This window comes from Typopeltis vanoorti, chromosome 2 (genome assembly GCF_054136105.1).
Source record: "Typopeltis vanoorti isolate ZY-2024b chromosome 2, IOZ_Tvanoo_1.0, whole genome shotgun sequence".
Lineage (NCBI taxonomy): Eukaryota > Metazoa > Arthropoda > Arachnida > Uropygi > Thelyphonidae > Typopeltis > Typopeltis vanoorti.
The window spans coordinates 66608078-66622959 of record NC_143550.1 but is presented as its reverse complement, the minus strand read 5'-3'; the positions used below and the strand labels follow the sequence as shown (position 1 = coordinate 66622959).

General features: G+C 36.6%; 1 protein-coding gene across 2 annotated transcripts in view; it reads right to left on the bottom strand.

Annotated features, from left to right (window-relative positions):
- The window catches only part of LOC150109125 (gamma-tubulin complex component 2-like), a 491041-nt gene that overhangs the window by 277385 nt on the left and 198774 nt on the right, over window positions 1-14882 (bottom strand). For both annotated transcript variants that reach the window (XM_090405736.1, XM_090405742.1), the window contains exon 8: window positions 5459-5553. In XM_090405736.1, the coding sequence (XP_090261862.1) occupies window positions 5459-5553 (95 nt within the window). The remainder of the gene's footprint in view (window positions 1-5458; window positions 5554-14882) is intronic.

Below are 14882 nucleotides of genomic sequence, written 5' to 3'. Positions count from 1 at the left end.
TTTCTCTTATTTTCAACAGAAATAGTGTAGTGGCATGGGAATGATAGTTTAATGACTGCCTTCTTTCTCCTTTCGATCATTGAGTACTGCTCTAACCAAAGGTTAGAACAGCACTCAAATAAACCCCTAATCAATAAACCAATCAACCTTCTTTTGGTGGCATAGCATTTAATACAGACTTGTTTCTAATGATGTTTGGTGAGTATGAAAGATTGCAAAGACAATATAGGACAGACATTAATTCTAGAGCACAAGTTTAAACACAACTGGAGTGGAGGGGGGGGGGTAGTGAATACTATCAGGACCAGAAGACTTGCTAGTATCAACAAGATTCTTCTGATGAAAGAAGATTCTCCATTCTGCAGAAAAGGAGACTTGGATGATTTCAAGGTTGGAAAGCAGGTGAGTAGCACATGGTAAACTGCATGTGAAAGGGTACTTGGCCTGCATCATCACTACAAGAGTTAGAAGAGAAGTATGATGCTGCAAGAGTTGGAAAAGAAGTATGATGCTAGGTTCTGCCTTGTCTTTGAGTGATTTTACACAAGTACCATTTTGGCTCTGAGGGGAAAAATTAACAGGCAGAAGTTGTGTCCAATGGCCATGGAGGACACACCTGTCATTTTGAGCAAAACATTTCTGCTCATAAAAACATCAAATATCATTTTGAGCAACAAAACTTACTTTCTGCTGCATAAACATCAATTGTCATTTTGGGAAAGAAGCAAGTTTTTTGCAATTGATCCTTTCAAACTGTGATCTCAGGTCTTGTTGCAGTTGTTACATGATATGATACAGTGTATGCTAAATATAATGTTCAAGTTTTGGATGCAGTATGCTGAATTCTTTTTTTGTGCTGTCTTGGCACATTTATTGGAAACCCAAGGTATAGCCCAGGGTGGTCAGTGGAGTAGGTACTCGGATCAGAAGAATGAAAACAGTAGTCAGTCAAGGAAAGGAGTAAAAATCAAGTAGCTAACTCTAACTTTAAAATCATCCAAGTCTCCTTTACCACCACAACAGTGCCAAAGAACACAAGACCGGAAAGCTGGATGAAGATCATTCTGCAGGAAAGGAGACTTGGATGATATTAAGGTTAGAATTACCTACAGGAGAGTTGATAGCTACAGTATATTATCGGCAGCACTGGCTAAGAAGACATTAAGGAATGTTGAGAAATGGAAGGGATTTACATATTCTGGTAGGCAGATGGACAATATCTGAAAGATGGCTGCTGATGAATATCTTGGCATCTCTTACGAGTTTGACTGGCACAATCGGAAAAGGATAGTAGATACCCTGGATGTTTGTTTATTTGGACTATATATAATTAAGCTTTAGAGACAAATAATGGAAAAGGTCAGAGGGGTTATCATAATTGGGAGAGCAACAGAGACAGCAAATGAACAAGATGATAAAATTTTGAGTCAAAGCAGGTCACGAAGAGAGAATTTCAGATTGCCATTCTGTTATAGGATGTCATATGTGATAAATACATAGGTGTCCACACTGTAGCAGAAGGAATCACACAGAGTATGGTTTGGAAAATTGAGGTGAACAACAGTGGCTGAAGTTAGAGTTGTTTTGAATTACAGATGGAAAAAATAAGACTACGAGGCCTGTGTGTATGTGTCTGTTAATTGCGTGTGTTTGATACCTATTAAGCAGGATGAAAAACCCAGGTTTCTGTAAATAACACTCTGCCACCTCTGTATGAGAGCAGACAACTCACCTTGAGACGAAAAAACCTTATAAAAGTTCTGCTGGATGAGATTCGAACCCAGATCTTTTCAAATGAAGGACACTGTCATGACTTACTGAGCTACGCAGCAGTGAGGTTCTGTTAAAAATAACAGGCTAGTTCAGGTTTCATGTCTGTTAGTATTGATGGATGAGTTATTTAGATGATGTTGATATTTTTATTTTTTTTGGTTAAAGTTTTGTTGTTTTTCTTTATTTATTTGGTATTGTTTTTTTTAGGAACATATATTTTATATGTAGGGTTCTGTAAATGGTTTATCATGCATGAAATTTCACTGGCACTGCTCCCATTTAAAAGGCAATAGTGAAAATTTAGCAAACGTTTTAGAAACATCATATCAAAACTGTCCACAAACCTCTAGAGAAAATTTCTTAACACTGGGAGAGATAACATATTTCTTTTCTGAGGTATAAAGGTGAAAAAGTAGTGTTTTTTACATAGGTAAAAGTGCAAGAATAGCATTTCCTGAATACATTCAAATGAACACAGAAAGTAACATGAACTATCATCCATCAAAACTATGCTTTGCCTCAAACACAATTAATGAAGATAACTTCGTCAACATTGTAGATCTAAGTTACTGCACAAGCCAAAATATAGATCTGAAAAAAAATTTTTTATGGAGAGGTAACTGTAGGAGAGCCATTGAAACAAAAGAAAGCCTGTAAACACAGTAAGATATCTTACAAAGAGTATCTGTTAAATTTACTAAGAAATATCTATTATATTACAGATATTTCAGTTTGTGAATCACAGGCCATTTTTAGTATAGTAGAAGAAAAACAACAAAAAAGCAAAATGTAACTTTTCTTTTCAAAATAGGATAACTTAAAGTTACATGGAATTTGACAGACACTAAGCAGCAGCAATGGAAGAATTTTATCTTCAACAGAAGGTGAAAGTAAGCTGATAGGTTTGTATGTGGCTGCAAGTTGAAATGTCTTCAACTTCTGTAATGATCAGAGATGAAGAGCTGTGGACTGATTTCCGAAAAAGTCAGGGCAAAAAGAGTGCATCCCTCAAATTTGGAAAATCCACTGAGAGGAGAATCTTTCTCAGATAATCCAGCTACTAATACTAAATGCATCTATTCTTATTTATTAATGTCCTGGCGGATTAAGTTCTCATTCATTATTAAAAATCTATTTTCTTTAGACTTAGATGTAACTATAAACCCAACTCCATTTTTAATATTCACAAACAGTTTTTATAACTATCAGCACAGTTTGGCAATGGAAAGTTTTTGTCTCCAGCTGAATTAGAAAGCAATCCTTACTTTTACCATACACAAAAATTTGATGCCTGTACTCAACATAAAGGAACATCATTTTGAAAAATAACAAAAGAATTTCTGAGTTAGTACTTTTAGAAAATCAATGCACCCTTAATGGTTAATGAAAGAAATCCATTTATAACTATAAGTACCTGTTAAGTATTAATTACATACTTAATTAGCCATCTTAATTAGCACTTACAATATTTCCATGCTAAACTCATCAAGTGATCAGTTTTATATATATATATATACAGTAGGGTCTCTTTTAATGTGGTAGATATGTTCCACACAAAACCGCATATATAAAAAATCGCACAAAACAGACCCAACTTACGTTGAAAAATTAGGGATACATTCCAAAATTTTCTAAAACTGCATAAAACCGAAGCAATGAATTAAAATAAACCTAAAATCGCATAAAAAGTTCATAAAAATTCAATAAAATAAGAATTCTCCAGTTTGCTTTAAAGCTTTATTCATTTAATTTTATGGAAAAGTAACAATTTTTTTTTATATTTTTTCATCAGAATTATCGTTGCTATTAGACAACATTTGCGAACTGGTGCAAAATCACTTTCATCATCAGAAGAGATGGTCTGTGCATCAAATCTGTATGGTAAAGGCAATGGTTCTTCACAAACAGAATTAGCTTCACCTTCATTCGGTGGTGATTTTTTTCTTCTGACAATGTAATCGATAATGATTTTACTAATTTTTGATGCCTGTACTGGATACAGCTCACGATATCCACAAGCAATTCATCTACATCATTCTGGCTAAATGTATCAAAATCTTCTCCACCAATTTCAAAGTAATGTTTTCAACTGATAATGTAGATGTTTGAATGGTTGCAACACATCCATGGCCAAGTTGCTTTCCAGCAGGCATTTAAAGTTGTAGTCTTATTTCAGTGATAGCAGATGCAACATGATTTAAACAGTCCAAAATAGAAATTTTTTCCAAACGTCAGTTACTGTTAATGATTCATTTTCTAGTTTATCCAATATAAATTGAAAAGTGTGCTTAACGTAATATTTTTTAAAAGTAGCAATTATGCCTCAATCTAATGGCTGAATAATGCTTGTTGTATTGGGTGGGAAAAACACTGCCTGCATATTTGGTTGTTCTAAATGTGGATGACTTGAAACAATGTACAATGCGACTTGGTGCATTGTCAACAATTAATAAAACTTTAAAATCGAGAGCTTTTTGCTTCATATATGTTTCCACTTCTGGTACAAAGCAATTCTTGAACCATACAGTAAATACAGCAGTTGTTATCCAGGCCTTTGTATTAATCATCCAATGTACCGGCAGCTATTTTAGATCTTTGCCTTTTAGAACACGTGGTCTTAGAGATCGATTTAATAGTAGGGGTTTCAACATTCAATCCCCTGATGCATTGCTACAAAGTAACAACGTTACTACTCGATCTTTGCTTGCTTAAAACCCACTTGCTTTTTTTCTCAGACTTTGCAATGTAAGTTCGACTAGGCATTTTCTTCCAAAACAATCCTGTTTCATCAGCTTTAAACACTTGATCAGGACAATATCCACTATCTTCAATAATTCTGACTAACTTCTCTTGAAAATTTTTGGCTGCTTCTTCATCTGCTGCTGCAACCACGCCTGTATTCTTCACGTTATGAAGTGCATTCTTTTTAAAAAACCAGTTAGCCATCCTTTGCTAGCCGAAAATTCTTTATCACTCTGGGAGGCAGAAGTAGATGGCTCCAATTGCTTCATCTGTTCATAAAACCGAAGAGCTTTTTGTTTAATTAAATAACCACTTATAGGAATTCTTCTTTGAGTTAATTCTTCAATCCAAATTATGTTCCATTTTTTCTAATAAAGCATCTCTTGAGTATGATGATAATTTGACACTTAGTTTTGTGCCAGAAATGAGATTTTCTTATTGCGACTTCATTCTTTTTAATTGCTCTTATAGTAGATTCGCCTAAATTAAAATGTTTACCAATCGTCGTTGATCCCTCTCCTTTTGTTAAGCGATCTAAACTTGCAATTTTCATTTCCAAAGAAATTGCTTTTCTTTGGTGCTTTTTTTCCTCCATTGGGCCAAATTAAATCTTTAAAATAAAAATTAGCAAAATTTAGACTTACAATAATGAAAAGACAAACACTTACTCACATGCAAAATTAACCTTCACGGACACTCACTGCTTACATGTTACTCATGTTATGCCAGAATGTGCTGCAACACACTGTTCATTATGTACAAAGGGAAACCCCGAATCTACATGAAATATGCACCACATAACTTCAAAACCGCTTAAAAAAGACATGCATAAAAAGAGACCCAAGTGTGTGTGTGTATGTGTGTGTATATATATATATATATATATCTTGAATATCAAGTTATGAAATTAATATGTACTCCTAGTTGTAATGAATGTACAAACCTGCACACTATCACTTCTGGGTTCTACAACAAAATCCCAAGAAAGATATGGATGTTCCTTCACCCATACAGGAAACTGTGGAATACCAGCTGGTACTGAAAACAAAGAAGTGCAGTTGGAAGTTTTTCCACTTGGTTATACTATAAATTAAACACATCTAGTGATTTCTTTCACCAAGAAATTATATACTTGGATTAAACCAAGTATATAATTTCTTGGTATCTTTAAAAGAAGTGCAGTGTTAATGATATCATGAATATTTTTTTTATTAATATAATTACAAAATGTATGCTCTACATTGAATATAACAGTAAAACTTGGAAAAAAATAGAGTAAACTTAATCTATAAAAATTTCAGGAACATCTGGATAAATTTTATCATAAGATATACAATAATCTTTCTGCAATTACACTATAAATTATTATAATGAGAACTATACGGGAGATTTTTTTAAAAAAATTTATTTTTCACTTGGTTAGACTATAATAAATTTAACTTAATTCTTTATCCAAGTGTGAGCAAACAAAGTTTGTGCCTGAAAGTATCTTCAGGACTGGGGTAAGGTGGTACAACACCGAGCAACTTGTTGCAACGGTGGAGCAAGCTAACATCACTCCTATCTCAGTATCTCCCATAATGCAAAACACATCTCCTTGCGGATATGTATAATGTTATGCATTAAAGGAAGGGTCACTACCCAGACTAGTTTCGACCTTTATTGAGGTCTCTTCAGTGGGAGCCAGGCCCAAGTGGAGATACCAGGCAGAAGCATTAGCAAGGTCATCTCTACCTATAGGAGTTGCCAAACGGTGTGCCACCTTTTTATTAAATTACTCTGGCAAGTGAAAAATAAACTTTCAACATCTTTCTCTAAATCCAGAGTAATTTAATAAAAAGGTAGCACACCGTTTGGCAACTCCTATAGGTAGAGATGACCTTGCTAATGCTTCTGCCCAGTATCTCCACTTGGGCCTGGCTCCCACCGAAGAGACCTCAATAAAGGTCAAACTAGTCTGGGTAGTGGCCCTTCCCTTAGTGCATAACATTATACATATCCGCAAGGAGATGTGTTTTGCATTATGGAAGATACTGAGATAGGAGCGATGTTAGCTTGCTCCACCTTTGCAACAAGTTGCCTGGTGTTAACGTGAAATGAACGGATTATTTAACTCTTAGCCCACCAGTACTGATCCGTAATAGGTTTAAAGCACTGCATGAGTGGGATTGACATAATAAAAAATAAAAGAAAATGACAATTTAAAAGGAATGACAGCAATTCAAAAATGCATAAGCAAAAATGAGAACTCTGAGTTTTTCTTACAGTATTGTAAGCCATAAGTATGTAATTCAGATGTCCCACATTCACTAAGATTTGTATATTATAAATTTAACTGCTTTGTAATCTGTACTTTTTTAATATAATTATAATGTAAGAAAAATATAATCTGTTGATTTTCATTGCAAAAGTACAGGTTGTATAATGAACTGAAATAAACATCACTTTACAATCTCATTAAATTTATATATAGTATTTCCTTTACTAATAATGGAAATAATTTTATTCAAAAAGAAGCCTTACCATGTTAACTGTATTATAAATTCATTAATAAGTGATAAAAGAATAATAATTTGCATACATTAGACCTACGTACAAACTGTTCTGTAAATAAACTGGAGATTGCTTAATGGTCAGAGCTGGATAACTCGAAGAGCTCCATGTTGCCATTTAAAGAAAACAGAGAACTGACCAGAGCTTCTTATCTAACATCCAATTCAATAATGTTCAATCATTTCTGATAGATATCTAACTGGATAATGAATGAATGAGGACAGGCTGGAAATTTGGTATTTAGCTGATCAAAGTGAATTCTTAATGTTTTATTCTCTTCCATCAGGGAACCAGGATGAACAGTGAAAAGTCAGCTACTGGAACAAACTCCAACTCAACATCAGCAGAGTTCAATGTTGCCACTGTCAACATAAGAAGCATCAATGAAAAAGAAATGGAATTAACAGAACTGAATAAGTACTCAATCAACATAATAGGTGTTACAGAACCAAAAAAGACAAAAATGTAAGATTTCAGATGATCCAATCATCAAATCATCAAACAATTGTGTCTGGCATTGAGGCCTCCTGAACAAGCTTCCTTACTGGTCATTCATTGATTCGTTGCTGTATCATGATGGATGGATTCCTTTCATCAGATTTTTCAATACCTCAGGGTTCTGTACTCTCACTCATGCTCTTCCTCCTTTACATCAATGATCTTCTCTCTCTCTGACTTAAAAACTATTCATAATTTTGTCAATGACAGTAATACTCATTCTTTTTCCTCATTCAAGAAATACTGTAGTACTCAAATGATAGAAGCATCAAAAGCTTCCATAATCAATGACTTAAATACTGATCTTTTCAACAGCCTCAAATAGAGTGAAGGCAACTTATTAAATTTCAATACCATAAAAACTCAGGCTGCCTAATTAACCGCAAGAAAAATCCTACTTCACTGCAACTTACTTTGATAATGTTCCTATTACCTTCGATCAGCTTTCTCTTCTTGAGTTGACTATCACAACCAGTTTATCATGGCACAAACATATTACATACATAACCTCCTCAGTCTCAAAATAAAATATTCCTTTTGTAATTATACTTGGTGGTATCCATCAAAACAGTGGCATTACCTTTGTCAGCTTTTGTGATGACAATGTTAGTGTTTCAGCCAAAGGAACAAAGAGTCAGCAGTTTAGATATCTGAATATTCAGAGAAGGAGGCTTAGCTTTATATAAAATAATATAAAAATGAAATTACTTCAGTTTTTTGGGAAGAACAAACTCCTAAATATAACCACAACCAGTGCACTGTTGAACGTGAATCTAACAAGAGTCCTCCTTGCTTGGATACTTTAGTAATCCATAACACCACAGGCAATATTGAATTTTCCATCTACAGGAAGACTTCTTTCACTGGTAGGTATATCAACCCAGCTTAATGTCATCATCATGCACACACGCACAGATATTATCAAAGGTCCTGCACAATTTGTTCTTCACACACCCTGCTATCAGAAGAACCATATAAAATATGAATCACTCTGTATTGAAATGGATATAAAGAAATCACCAGCCAGAAAATAATCATTCTTCAGCCAAATTAAAATCTAATATGAGGAGGATTTCCATATCCTACCTTAATGGAACTTCTGAACAAACAGCAAGTATTGTCCACAAATACAATCTACACTCTACTTTCAACCCAGCAAGAAAGCTGTCTTCCTTCTTACCATCTACTAAAGATAAATTACCTCCACTATTCTTGCCTGGTCTGCCTAGTCCGCGTGGTTAGCCTAGTGGCTTTGCGCTTCGCAACCGTATGCCTGGGGAAGGAGTGTCCTAGGTTCGATTCCCGTCGGAGACGTGAGGAGCTGAAGGATCTTCCTCAGCCATAGCCAAGTTAGCTGGTCTTGGGTGTGGGCAGTAGGGTTTTTTCCGCCAGTTTATCTGGTGTTTTTCATCCCGCAAGCAGGCAAACCGGCCCCGTGAACACACAGGGATACAGCCAAGAATACCTTGAGGCATAGGAGTGACCATTCTATCCTCGTATTTCGGTTACGAAATCCAAGCATGCTTGGAAGGTTGTGGGCCTTAAAGGCCTGTTAAAGCCATTGGGATAGATAGATTCTTGCCTGGTGCCTATGAAGTACCCTATTGATGCTGGCTTTGCTAATTTGGACAGGCTGGTTGTTCTGATAGGATCAGAATCAAAGAACACCAAGGTTACCTAAGATTTCTAGAATCAAAGGGTTCAAACCTTGCTTTTGCCACTGACACTAGACAGAGTTCATTGGAATCAGATAAATATGTTATAATATAATGGATTAATATTTGATCGTTGGTCACTAGGTGGCCGAAGAGAGCTGTGTTCATCGAGATTGCTGTGAAAAGATAAGCTTAAATTTTAAAATTATTGTCTGGCAATAGTGATAATTAGTTATTAAAATATTGTTGTATAATAGCTGAGATTGGTAGGCCATGTTCGGCACAGTTAAAGTTCTGTACTTATTAAATAACTGTGTGTGTTTCTTCTGTGCAGCTTTGAGCATGAGTAAAATGGCAGTAAAAAGCAGATTGGCGTGAAAGACAAATGCAAGTGACATGGATTTTTCGAAAATAGTGAGATGCTTTGAATGCAGTATATATGCTTGGGGAGAGATTGAAGATATTTTCATGGAGGGGATTAATAGCAGAGATGAGAGTTCGGATGTGCAAGGAGCACAGCATATTTATGGATTATGAGACATCATTGAATGTGAGAAGTAGCAGGCAAAACATTGTGGGTGTAGCTACCGGAGTAAGTGGAGTTGACTATATGGGTGAGTGCTTGAACGGTAAAACAGCATGCACAGTGGCAGCAAGTTAGCAGCACTGAGTGGTAAAAGAGTGGGTGGAACTAGCGATGAGAGTTAGCAGCAGTGAGAGGTAAGATAGCAGATGTGCAAGGTAGTGAAAATGCAATTTGCATAAATTGCAGTGAGAAATTAATTGAAGAAATAAAAGTGGAGTTGGCAAAGATGAGGCAAGAGATTAAATGAAAGAGAAATGAACTAAGGAGAATTACACATTTCTATGGGAATGTGAAGAAGAATGGTACAAAAGATTTGAAAGTTATCAAATGATTTGAGAGTATTAATATACAGGGATTTGGTGATAAGAGGTGTGGTGAGTGAAAAAGGTGGACAAGGTCTGTTTGTCAAGAGGTAGAATGAGCAGAGTGATTGAAGTACTGGATAAGAGGTATATGCAAGCAAAACAGTTGGTAGTGTCAGTTGGCACAAATAATTTGACTGGTAACAAGAAGAATGCAAAGAGGGATGTTGTGAAGCTGTTAAAGAGAGTGAAAGATAACAGTGTTGCCCAGGAATGATAATGATGAGTTGAGAAGATGAGCAAAGATTGTGAATGGAATGCTAGCAGAGTTGTGTGAGGAGAAAAGAGTTCATTTTGTAAATGTGTGGAGCAGATAGAGCTGTATAAAACAGATGGGCTACATTTGAATGGATTTGGTGTGAGTCAGTTGGACAAACTGTTGCTGCAAAAGAAAATGACTAAAGTGAATGCAAAACCTGAGGAAGCAAGAGGTGTTCTGGAAGAGCAGGAGGGTAAGGTAGTAAGTTTGTGAATGGAGAGGTGAAGGGTGTAAGTGGAGAGAATGAGAGAGAAGGGACACAGGATGGACAGGGAAATGGAGGAGATTGGGATGGACAGGGAGACACTGCATGAGGAGTGTAGATGATGGTTTCAGGAGTAGATGTGTGAGTGTGCAAGAAAGGTCAAGGATGTGGGAGTGACATTTAGGTCTGGGGAAGAGAGTGTGATATAAGTGATGATAAACAGGAATAGATGGGGGGGGGGTCATATCCAAGAAGTGCAGCCGGTGGGAATTTTTAAAGAAACAGAAATGAGCTACTGTGTATGTTTACAAATGCTAGAAGTATTTGAAACAAGAGGAATGAAACTGTATTGATAGAGTTCATTCATCCAAAAATTGTTGGTATAAGTGAGACATGGTTGAACGAGGATGTCATTCTAAGATGAAAGGATATATATATATAGTCTTTCATGAAGAAAGATAAGGCAAAAAGGGAGGAAGAGTGCTACTGTTGATAGCAAAGATGGCTGTGTCCGTCTAGGGTAGAAATGCACGGAGCATATACAGTGGTTTTGAAGCAGTATAATATGAGTGGAGGTAGGCAGGATGAAATGTTTAAGAGGATGTTGATACAGACCTGGTTTCGAATTTGATTATCTTAGAAGATATATATTGTTGCAAATGAAGTGTCACACCTTCTCCCAATTGATAAAAGTGACAATGAAGTGATCACTTGGGTGATGACCAGCCATATCAGGACTTTTGTGAGAAAGGGTTATATGTGGAACTATAAGGTATGTGATTATGACAAACTGAGGAGGTCCCTTGCAGCGATATCATGGAATGAGGAATTGGATGGGAAGGAAATCATTGCTGCTTGGTCTCTACTCAAGAAGTAATCTGGTAGAAGCAATGAATGGGTTTTTTCCAGGTCAGGAGATTAAATAAGGTAAGTGTAAAATTGATGAGTAAAGAGGTGAAGCACGTAGTCTGGAAGAAAAAGGAATTGTGAAGGTGGCACGAGAGTGGTAATAATCAGTTACATGAGGAGTACAAAGAGCGAGCAAGCAAGAAAGCTTGGTAAGTGTAGCAAAAGTGCAGTATGAGTAGAAGTTAGCAAATGAGGCTAAAAGAAATCCTAGAGAGTTTTTTCAATATAGGGCCAGTAGAAGGAAGAATGATTATGAGAGGATAATGATGGTCAGTGATAATGGGAGAATGATAAACACAGAGGAGGAGAATAAAGCAGAGGTGTTTAATAAGCAGTTCATTAAAGTATTCCATCCTTGTGATCATAACATAATACAGAACTTGAGAGCAGTGGGAATGGAAGAGGAACCAATGATTGCAAGTGAGCAGGAGGTATATGAGGAAATGAGTAAACTTGATGTAAAAAGCCATGGGACTTGATGGTATATCACAACATCTTGAGGGAATGTTTCAGGGAGTTAACAACAGCTTTAGCTTACATTTTTAACATGCGTCTTAGATTAGTCCAAGTTCCAAAGAAGTGAAAAGATAACAAAATTGTTCTACTTCATAACAGGAGTAATAAGACTGAGACTTCAAATTATATGCCAATAATAGCTTGTCTGGAGTTATGGTCAAGGTGTTATTATTATTATTATTATTACATCACACCTCCAGGGAGTCCAAAGACTCATCGAGAGAGGGCATATACTCTACAACTCTTCGTCTCACTACTCCACCAACCTTCATCATCTAACACCAATGCCATCTACCACTGACTACCACCACTAGTACTTTCACAGACAATTACAACATCCATGCCCAAGGTGGGATTCAAACCCGCAGCCTTTTGGCTGGAGAGCAGATACTCTAACCACTTGGCCAACCAGGCCAGCAAATAGGACCCATCCAGAATTGAACCCGTGACCTCTTGCACTCAAAGCAAGAATCATACCCCTACACCAACGAGCCACTGGCGACGAGGAGAGTGTTGGAGAAGCTAGTGAGGATAAGGATTCCGAATTGAATTGACAGCAGCAGAATTCTCTTTCATGGACAGCATGGGTATCCTTAAGGAAGATCATGTTTTAGCAATGTGCTTACTTATTATAACATGGTAACAAATACATTAGACAAGGGGGGGGATGCACATACAGTAGTACATTTAGATTTTGCAAAGACTTTTGATAGACTGCCACATGAAAAACTAATAGTTAAATTGAAACAGATGGGACTGGATAGTAGATTAGTGCACTGGATTGGGTATAGGTTGTCTGATAGGTATCAGCAGATTGTGTATGGGGGGGGATATGAATCCCAGAAGAGGAAAGTCACTATGTAAATGACATTGGAAAGGGCTTAAGTGGTAATATACAGTTGTTTGCAGATGATACAAAGCTGGGGAAAGTTATGAGAAGTAGAACAGATGCAGCGGCTTTCCAAGAGGATCTAAATAGACTGTCTGAATGGGTGAGTATTGGGGATATCAGTTTAATGTTGCAAAATGTAAGGTTTTAAAATTTTGGAAGCAAAGATAAGATGCAGAGTATAGCATTAGTGGTGATATTTTGGAGGTGATGGAAGAAATGAAGGACTTGGAGGTTTTGGTGGATAGGAACTTGAAATTTCATGGACATTTTGATAAAATTGTGAAGACAACACAGCGAATTATGGGAATGATGCTGAGAACAATGACTTGTAGCAGTTAGGATGTTATGATTTCAATGTACAAGGCTTTGATCAGGCTGCATTTGAATTGCTGGGCACAGATTTTGTCAACTGGTTTTCAAAATGTATGCAAGTTGTTAGAGTTCAGAGATTAATGATCAAGTTGGTTTCTGGTCTCTGAAATGTGGAATATGAGGACAGATTGACAGAATGAAAATTACTGAGCCTAGTGGATAGAAGGAAGAGGGGGAGACATGATCGAAATGTCTAAAAAGGGGTGTTTAAGAAGGGTCAAAGCTGTATAACTGAGGTTCTCCACAGCTTTTAAAGGAATGCAGAAAACCGACCAGGGCTTCTGACCTAATGTCCAATCCTCACCTTCTCGTGGTGCACCCAGTTGGGTATCTACCTGGATACCGAACGAACGAGGATGGGCTGGCAATTTGGGATTTAGCTGACCAAATTGTATTCTTATTGGCTTAAACCAATATAGAAAATGATGATACAACATGACAAAATTTCATGCTGGCTGGGGCATCGCCCGGTTCAACAAGGCCCCCGTTATTTTAACCAGGGAACCAGGGCGAACAGCGAAAAGTCAGCTACTGGAACAAATCTGAAAGCACACCCCCAACTCAACATCACCAGAGTTAAAGATCAGCACTATCAACATAAGATGCCTGAATAGCAAAGAAATGGAGCTAGCTGAGGAATTAGATAAGTACCAGATCGACATAATAGGAGTGACTGAAACAAAAAAGAGAAAAACTGGTGAGATCTTTCTGAACAATAAAAACAAAATGTTATATTCAGGAAATCACAATCAAGGAAAAGAAGGAGTAGCCATAGTATCCAACACAAAATACGAGGCTAATCTTCTTCAATGGCAGGCAGTCTCAAGTAGAGTTATGTGGGCTAATATCAGAATACGGAATTGGATAATGAGACTTATTTGAGCCTATGGTCCCACATAAGGTTCTACTACGATAGAAGTGGAGGAATTTTTTGATGCTTTAGAAAAAGCAACTGACACATTGAAAAAGGAAAAGTTGATCCTTGTTGGATATCTAAATAGCAGAGTAGGAAATGATTGTCAGACATACAAAAATATTTTGGGAAAATTTGGAGAAAAGAACAAAGCCAATAATAATGGCATATACCTGTTGGATTTCTGCTCAGGACATGGAATGGTTATTACTAACACCATTTTCCAACATTAAAATGTGCACAAATTCACATGGAGAGAAGAGGCAAGGAATAAGAAAAGTCTCGTTGACTATGTTATTGTTGATAGTGATGTTTTCTCCCTGGTGCAGGACACCAGAGTGTACAGAGGATTTGAAATTGGAAGTGATCACTATTTAGTCTTGAGCAGGATAAAATTGAATTTCATATTTGAAAAGAATAACATGTAAGAAAGTTTTAAAGCGAATAAAAGTTGAGCAGCTCTCAGATGTGAACTGTAGACTAAAGTACACATATTATTGAAGAAAAAATGAAAGAGTTTGAGAACAGGAACCAAACCTTGTAGATTCAGTGGCAAGCCTTGAAAAAAACCCTGATTGATTCAGCCAGAGAGACATGTGGTGAGGTTGTCTGCAAGGATAGAAAAATCAGAACTCCATGGTGGACAC